Source organism: Protopterus annectens, chromosome 1.part1 (assembly GCF_019279795.1).
Source record: "Protopterus annectens isolate FY-2018-M chromosome 1.part1, PAN1.0, whole genome shotgun sequence".
Taxonomy (NCBI): Eukaryota; Metazoa; Chordata; order Ceratodontiformes; family Protopteridae; genus Protopterus; species Protopterus annectens.
Genome location: NC_056726.1, coordinates 147,752,977 through 147,762,759, shown reverse-complemented (window position 1 = coordinate 147,762,759; position 9,783 = coordinate 147,752,977). Strand labels below are relative to the sequence as shown.

General features: G+C 38.0%; 1 protein-coding gene across 1 annotated transcript in view; it reads right to left on the bottom strand.

Moving 5' to 3' along the window:
* Nucleotides 1-799: 799 nt before the first annotated feature.
* Nucleotides 800-9,783, bottom strand: part of RNF217 (ring finger protein 217) — a 1,666,157-nt gene continuing 1,657,173 nt past the window's right edge. Inside the window, exon 6 of the mRNA XM_044073883.1 lies at nt 800-3,469. Coding sequence (XP_043929818.1) covers nt 3,396-3,469 — 74 coding nt within the window. The 3' untranslated portion in view covers nt 800-3,395. The remainder of the gene's footprint in view (nt 3,470-9,783) is intronic.

Here is a 9,783-nt window from a genome sequence, read left to right as displayed (position 1 = left end):
TTAATCAGTTATTCTAAAAGTTCTGGTGCTCCTTAAACTCCTAAATGGAATGATCTGAACATTTTATCTTCTCATACTTTGCACTCTACTACTTCTGTATTTGTTGTTTAAAGATTCATGGCGTCATGAGATAAGACAGCACAGCTTCTGTATCTTAATATCATATATCAAATATAAGACACCGAACAGCAAGTGTGTAAAATGTAACTGAAAATATATACTGAACTTCTGTGAAATTACTGCATTCCACACAATTAAATCCAGGCTCACCCACACTAAAATACATTTACATGGAAAAGAAAGGGAAATTTGCAAAGCAGAATAAATATGTTAAGAATGGATATTTATAAATCCATTCATGTGAAAAGCAATATGTTAGGAATACCAGTCATTTTGTTGAATGCTATGAAAATGGAGTAATTATAACATTTGACTGCACTGTGTATTCTTTTTACCTCTGGATATAAAAGGTATACCGTGAATCCCTCTTCAACCATAAGAGGCCTTGAACATCCGATGGAAATCATGGGTCACACCTGGAAAGCTAATCTATTAGTCCATTTGGAAAATTCTTAGGAAAGAATTAAGACAGTATACTATTTTAATGCCTCACACTAGATTTATGATGCTTCCTGTACTTACTGCAATGTTTCCAAACATGCACTGAATACATAAAAAAATGCAAAGATGCTTAAGAAGTAAGGAATCTAAAACAGGCAAGGCACATATAAAACTCCTATCTGTCTGCACGGAACAATTTGATTCTGTATCAGACTGAATAAAGAGGTCTTATCAGGGCACCAAGAGTTTAATAATGTTCTAAAAGAGGCATTTTATTCAGTAACAGCAACGCTACCAGACAAGTAATCTACACAATCAGTTATTTTGAAAACTGTTCTCCCTACTTTAGGACAGTTTAAGAAAAACAAAAGACGTAACAGAACTTTTCAAAAGAATAAAGGGGGAAAAATCTGCTGAATTCTTTATCATTAGAAAAGTATGTCTGAATCAAGTGAGAATGGATTGCTTTTCAAACTCATTGCAAAAGGACAAATATTAAAAAATCACACATCAAGGGCTGTTGATCCAAAGCTGTGCTTGGGTGCCAGCAGCACTGTACTGTGAAAATGTACTGTACTATGATTAGTGGTTAGCCCTAAGGCAGTGAGTGCTTTGAAGTTCAACCTTAAATCAGATTTATATAGCTGAATTTTACCCAGTTTCTGAGATTTCTCTTCATGCATCATAATGCTGATGTTGTGCCTGAGATTTCTTATCCTCCTGTAAAAATATGAAGGCTACGGGTTGCTCAAGTCATTGGAAGAGTGAGAGGTTTATGCTGTCTATAAAAAAATGGATACACTTCTTTAACATTTGTATTAATTCTGAACTTAAATATTCTTTCCACCCCAGCATGACTTCTAAATCATACCCTTTGAAGAGTAAGGTACTTATTACAACATATGCTGCATATGTCTTTTATTTTATAGTTGTATATAAGCGGCAAGCTAGTAAAATGTAAAAATTCTGACATCCTCTCACCAGCAACATTCTATAATTTTACATACTGAAAACAGAATACGAGTAAAGCAGTAGTCCAAGTTTTAGGCACCAATTTAAAACAATGTGCAGCATTGTATATTTTGGGAAACACTTAGAAAATGTAATATTAAGTCACATTTTGTTTTTTTATTTTTATTTTTCCTCCACTTTCCTCTCCATCAGTCGTAATGGAGACAGTCCTCAAAAATTAATATCCTGAGTATTCAGGCAGGTTAAATCAAAAAGGAATTTTTGGAAGTGCGTTTCACATTCTGTGGTCTTTTCTCACTGAATAATACTGCAGCCCCCCCTTACTCTATGAGTATGATATTGATTCTAGTTCTGTCATACTCATTTCCAATATTTACCCTTGTTGCTTGGCACTTGTTTACCTATATAAGCACATGATGAATTGTTGTACTTGCTACAGTCACTTTTCCCCCCAACTGCACAATTTGTTTCTATAGAGCATCTGCAAGAAGCACAATTTATATAAAAAGTTAAGGACATCAAACTGGGAAGAAGTTGTGGCAACAGATGAACCTTGAAGCACAGTTATCCTGAGTCCACGTTTCAACAGAGTAATAAATAAAAAGGAATAAAAAATCAACTATTTAAATGCATCAATTGTTTTGTGTCCAGCATTAAAGTATTCTTCTAACAGTATCAATGGTTCTTTAAAGTGCACTTGCAGCTAGTATGAGTAACACCAGTTGCTCTACTTGAGCCAGAAATGGAAAGAAAATCTGACCCCTGAAAACCTGGCAGAACCAGCGAGTTATTAATCAATCCATATACTATACATCTGCCTGAATAAGTCTGAGTACAGCTGTTGCGGTCTGTTCACAAGCCTACACTGACAGATTAGATTCTGTGGGAGAAGTATTTAAGATGAATTTGTGGGGTGCAAGTACATCTACACTAGGTAACCTGCACACAGCTCACAAGTATGTCTTCAGACAGTACTCTCTGTCAATTCTTAAGCTCTACTACAGGCAGTGAACCATATTTGCTCTTCAGTTAAGGAATTAAACATTTTTTAGATGCTGAAACATGATAACCCGTGGCAAAGGTTTCATGTTTTACTATTAAATCAATTCCTTCACACAGTATAGCTGTCATCGAACCCCCAGCATGAATCTGTGCTACAAACACCAATTTCAGTGGTTAAAGATGTTACCCCTTCTCTAAACAGCAACTGCTTCCAGAAGCCATTTTTTAGCACATTAGCAGATAATTAAAATCAGGGAAGACTCGCACTTCTTGACCATTGCCTGCTGAAAATAAGACAAAGATGGCTTACACAAAACTATATAGCAGCAAATGGCTTCTCCCTGTAGGATTCTGTGGTCATCAGACTACCTAAGCTCATCGGAAAGTCGAGAGATGCCATTATCTCATTTAGTCAGTGCACTTCTTTTGCATGGAAACACACCAGAAGACATGATGAATGCTCTGCAAAAAGTCTCTCTCCCTTTAAAGTAAACCTGTCTGGAAAAATAATCTTTAATAAGTTAACATGTTTTCTTTACGGTCCTGCTAATGGGACTATGCTGTAATGTGATGTTAAACCTGTCCCCGCAAAAAAGTAGTCACAGCATCACAGTTCCCCGACAATCTGTTACCAATGAGTTCATTGGTGTGCCAGAGAATGATAACAATGCAGTCTACAAAGGCAGATTTGTAAACAAGACAGAAGGTGAGACAGTGTAGGTCGCTGCTGCTTTTTCTACTGATTCCAGATCTCTGCAACTTGATGCCAGACACACAGTGCTGCGCTCAGGTATGCAGCTTAAACTGTCCTTGCATGAGCATCCTGTTAAAAAAGAACAAGGGGTCCAATCTCTTAATTTTCACATTGGCATACCAGTCCGTGTCCTTTTTCTCTGTCTTTTACAAAGGAAGTAGACAGGAAATGCAAACACACCTGAAAAAACATAAAAAAAAAAAAAATCAGATTTCATAAAAAAAAAATCTATAAATAAGCAAACACATACCAATGTTACTAGACTTGGAAAACAATAGGAAACTTGCAAAAGGCATAATTTGCTACCTTGGAAAAAATATTTTTTATTGGAAATTTCAAGTAACATGGTTTTGATTTATTTTCAAAAATTTACTTTCAGTAACCAATATAACCTGAGTGGGCACTATAAGAAAGAAACCATCAGAAAATATTTTTATTCCAAATAACTGATTTGATATTTCAAGTGAGATACTTATAAGATAATTCAGAATTTCATAAAAATACTAAAATAAACAAAAATCTACTTAATGGTTTAATATGACTGCCAACACTGTTATAGCATGTCAGGTTACAACTTCCCACTGTTTATATAATATATAAAGGTGCAACATGACTATGTGAAGAACATTAAATGGCAAAGATTATGTCTTCACAGCATTTACAAATAAATGTAAAGTGGATGCATTTTACAAAGTAATTAGGACCATTCTGAGAAGTAGTTACTGGAACTTTGCCCATCATTAATTTATTATGGGTTGCTGTAAGTGAATTTATTAAACAATCTTCATAGAAACAGGCACACTGCTTTGCCAATTCCATGTAGAAGGTGATACTGACAATTTTATTTATCTGTTTTACATTTGTCAACTAGGAAGAACATCAAAGAGGTACCAATTTCAATAAGGCACCAGAGAAGAGTCCTCCAGATAATAACAGCAAGCAACGCAACAGAAGTCAATAAAAATAAGGCATTTGCATAATATTTAACATCAATAATTTTATATTGTATGCTTTGGCTGGCAGTACAGTAAGTAGATTTAAAAACAAAGCTAATATACTAACCACAGCCATAGATCTGGTCAGTTTGGGTGCATCTTCCACAAACATCATGATTTACCTACAGGCTCAAATGAGCATGACACAGAGGTTTTACCCAGACCTCCAACTCCACCCCCCCCCCCCAAATTCCACGTTCCCACTGGCTCCAGAATGAGATTATGGTCACAAGTGAACATAATATTTTAGCACCATATCTCATGGAATATATAACCTAGACTTAAATCTTCTCTCAGGCCTCATCTCACATAGAGAGGGGAAGGCATGTGAGTATGCTGAAGACTTTGGACACTGATAGACTAAATACAAAAGTTATGTACTTACCATAACTAGATTCGTGTTGTCTTCTTCCAGACTTCTCAACTGAGGAAGTATATCGAAAAAATATGGATCCAGCACCATTAGCTTTAGATCTTTGGATCCAAGTTTCAGGATACTCCACTACCCAAAATTCCCCTCCCTTTTGCATGCCTAACACAGCAGACTATCTTGGTAATAAAATACAATGTATGCACAAGAGTGTGAGCAAAGGAATGCAGTCAGTGGCTTTTAAAAAGATTGGGCTCTGAGAAGGCCCAGTGCAGTCAGTCGAGAGACCAAGAATAGCAACAATTTGGCAGTGGGACAGTGGGGCTGAAGGAGGAAAATCAGAGGAGGACAGAAAAAACAGCACATACACAATGTTTGTATCCAATGTTGTCTCACCTGTCTATCCTCAACAGATGGGACACAATCCCTAGCTACCTAACCCCTGGCAGGAAACATGGAACAATATTGTGGGGGTCACAGAACTAAATATGGTCCTATACCTGGACTACAAAATCAAGCTTGAAATGAGATATAAAGGCATGCACAGTAGACCAAGAAGCTGCAGCACAGATATCAATAGGAACTCTGGAGAAGAAGGCTGTGGAAGTAACAACCACCTAGACGGAATGAGTGTTAGGGTTGCAGGGCAAGAATAACTCTCTGTCCTTATACACAAAGGAAATTCATTCAGACAACCACTTGGAAATAATTATCTTGGCAACACCTCTTCCCAACCTGACAAAAGAGAAGGAAACAGAGTTTTATCTGTTTTTCCAAAATCTCAAATGACAATGTATGTCCATCAAGTGCAAAGTACAAAATCTGACAAGTTAACCATCTGATTCAAAGGAAATTATGAGGCTACATTGGAAAGAAATGTAGGGCATTGCTCGAAGTGAAAAAATAAGTTATGTACTCACCATAACATTCCATCTGAGTTGTTGCTTTTCATTTGTCTTCAAACTGTGGGGCACGGACCTGGGATGGATCCGACTAGGCCATATTTTTCCAGCACTGGATCTGAGATCCAAGCTCCTCCCCTACCCATAATGCCCCATCTCCTTCCTCCCCTCAGACTGAGTTTGCTGCCCCCCATAGCATTCCAACCTGACTCAATGTCTTAACCCTTGGCAAAATTACCCAGAGGGTATCATAAGAAATTACCAGTTATGCCAAAGAGAAGTCCATGTCCCTTCCAGCCAGACAACCACACAGCCCACATAAGGCAGGGGGAAGGACGGTTGAAGACAAATGAAAAGCAACAACTCAGATGGAACATTATGGTGAGTACATAACTTCTTTATCTAAAGTTGTTTTCATTTGGTCTTCAACCTGTAGGACAGAGTCCCCAGCTACCAAAAACCTGGGAAGTCATCATGGAAGGATATCCCAGAGCACAACGGAGCCAAAGGATGCCCTACTTCTGGATAGAAGATCCAACTTGTAACAGGAAATAAAAGTATGTGAAGATGCCCAGGTAGCCGCAGATGAAATGCCATCTAAAGAAACTCTGGGTCAAAAGGCAGCTGAAACAGCCATATACCTAGCAGAATGCACCTTAACGTGACCTGGAGGAAATAATCCTTTGGATTAATACGCCAAGAGTATGCACTGAGAGATCCAATGAGCAATGTTGACCTTTGATACAGGTTTCCCTAAAAAGGGCTTATAGTAGGAAATAAAAAGTTGATCAGACTTGCAAAGGCCTTTGCTCTGTGCAAGTAAAAATGTAATTGTCTATGAACATCCAGCGGGTGCAATTTACACTCGCCCTTATTTTGAAAGTTCAAAAGAAAACAGGGAGATTGATAACCTGATTAATGTTTGATTCCAAGGCCACTTTCGGAAGGAAGGATTAGTCCGTAAGGATACCCGTCTTTATGGAAGATCACATAAGGAGGCTTAATCGATAAGGATTGAAGCTCCGACACTCTTAACTGAAGTAATGGCAATCAGGAAGGAAGTACAGTTGTGTACACTTACCATAAATGTAGATGTTCGAGTGTATTCACTGTTGCAGCCATCACTTGGGTTATCCTACCAGGGGTAGCCCTCAGTCGGCCCGAATACCAGAGGCTTAGTATTTCTGCGTCGGTTGCTGTCGCTTCAGTACTGACATCAGGTCATCAGGGGTATAAAAACAGGCAGTCGACGCCATTACACCGTCTTTCTTGCCGAGGAGCCAGAAGCAGTTCGCACGAGTGCCGGTCGGCCGCTACCTAAGTTTTCATTTCCGAAATTGAATCATCTTGAAGTCTTCTAAAGCTAAGTACCCCATTGGGGATCCTTTTTTCTTGCTCTAACCGATGTCAGAAAAAGTTAACAATTGTCTCGCCTGTGGAAAGCAAATACCACACTAAGATTTCCATTCTTACTGCATCACCTGTTTAGTCCCAGACCACAACGTACCTTGCTGTCGGTTTTGTGCTTTGTTTAACGCCCGAGCTATTCATCATCTGGCCCTTATTGTAGCTAAATACTTTCGTTCTCGATTTCCGTATTCCAAAATGGCTTCGGTAAGCCATCCGACTACCGATCTTCCAAAAAAACTTAAGGATAAAGACAGAGACAGACCGCACAGGTCTAAAACTGCCGACAACGCTTCTGTTAAGCTAGCCTCTCAGAATAACTGAACAGCTGCTAGTTGCCTTTGCTGCAGAGGCAGAGGGGAAGGCCATTTCAAAGCAAATAATTTCTAAATGGACAGGCCATTGCATTCATTTCTGCTATAAGCACCATGGAAAACCTACCCCACAGGGGATAAGATCACATTCCACCAGGGCTGCATCTACTTCAACAGCCTTTCCCAGAGGTGTTCCTACCAGGGACATCCTAGAAGCTGCTACCTGGAGTTCTTTTCATACCTTCACCAAGCATTACCACTTGCCTATTTTCTCTAAATCCAGAGCTGGTTTTGCCACTGCAGTCTTGTGGGGCCTAATAGCTGGTCCTAATGCTCTCTAACTGCCTCCTCCCTTCCTTAGCTTTGGGAATATACCCAAATGTAATGACTGCAACAGTGAAACATGAAGAACATAGTACAGTTGTGTACACTTACCATAAATATAGATGTTCGAGTTTATTCACTGTTGCAGTCCTGGTTACTCTCCCTCCAGCCCCCTGACTTCTATTTTCTATACCTCTCTTCTTGTTTACTGTATTTAAGCTTTCTGGTGTATTTGCTTATAATTGGAGGTGTAACCTTGTATATGATTGCTTCCCATTATGGGGGCACCTGACATCTGGGGCAAGAAAAACTGATGTAAGGGCGTCAGCTGCATGCTTTATACCCCTGACTACCTGACGTCATGGAAGAAGAGACAGCTACTGACGCAGGACCCAAGACTTTGATAATCAGGCCGGCTGAGGGCTTCCTGCAAGCAGATAACCCAAATGTAATGACTGCAACAGTGAAACACAAAGAACATCAACATTCTGAAAAATTCATTATGAATAACTACATTAATTCATTTAAACTAGGGTATACAATCACCCTCAAACTGACCATTCATTTTTGTTCTGTAGAATCAAGTTTTTTTTTTTATTTCTTTGAGTCTTTATGTTTCATTAGATGTTTAAACAAAGCACTTCTTTCCCTTTTAACCTGACATCACTTAAGTGAAGGGAAATTCACCGTTTCCACATAAGTGAGCTTTATCTGACATAAAAAGCACCAGATTTACACACTGCCATATAAACCAATCACTCAGTGTTACAATTAATAAAATATCATATATCACAAGTTCTCACTGTATTAGCAGATGTAAAATCTGGTATTGCAAATCTTACCACACTGTTTACAGTTTCCACAAGGGAAAGTACCACGGGTACTACAGCCCACTGTTCTAAAAGAGCCAGCCATTTGTTTATAACCAGAAAGAAACTGGTCAATTCTTCGTCCCCTTCTATAAGTCATATAAGTCATCTGACAATTATTTCCTAAAATAGTCCCATAAAAGGGGTCAACTGACAAAATACCCCAACATTTATTCAGAATATTTCTTACCATAAATGGTTTATTACCATAGATAGTCACAAATTTGACCTATTTAAGCTTTGTATTAAATTTGGTATCATATTTTAACAATGCTTACTGATCCAAGGCATTTACCTAAGATTTTCTTCCATCATCTTGGAATCATATTTTTAAATTCAAATTGCTTAAACACTAAGTAATCTTGTTTTTCTTATTCTACCTGATTGTTACAAATACATATACATCTGAAAAACTGTGCAAAGGGAATATTTTTCGCTACATAACTAGGATGACAACTAGTAGCCTTAACAATGGCATTCCTATAAAAATGGCTCTTATAAACAGATGTACACACCGAACCATCAATTAATTTAGGTATTTATACATCCAAAAATTGACTAACAAGTCGACAGAATGTGTAAAGTGTACTGTGTATATGTGTGTGAATTGGTATACTGTATGTGTGTGTGTATATATATATATATATATATATATATATATATACACACACACACACACACACACACACACACACACACACACATACAGGAGAGCTACAGAATCCCGAAAGTTCAAAATCCTGAAAACACACAGGATACCAACACTTACTATATTCCAGCACAAGTACATACTGAAACATATTACTCTTCAACTATATGCAGGGGGGCAAGCCCCCCATGCACCCCCACACATCCTACTACTTAAATATATCAGCTCCCCAAAACTGCACTTCACTACACTAAGCACAATCTTGGGAGTTGATATATTTAAGTTGCAGGGTGTGCGTGTGTGTGTGGGGGGGGGGGAGTGCAGGGGGGCTTGCCACTCTGCTTATACTTGGAAAACAGTAATATAGTTTGTGTTTTATTTGTTTTTATATGTACTTGTGCTGGAATATAGTAAGTGTTGGTATCCTGTGTGTTTTCAATATTTTGAACTTTCAGGATTCTGTAGCACTTATATATATATATATATATATATATGTGTGTGTGTGTGTGTATGTATCTATACACAGTGGATATAAAAAGTGTACACACCCCTGTTAAAATGCCAGTTTTTTTAATATAAAAAAGAGACCACAATAAATCATTTCAAAACTTTTCCCACCTTTAATGTGACCTATAACCTGTACAATTCAATTGAAAAGCAAAGA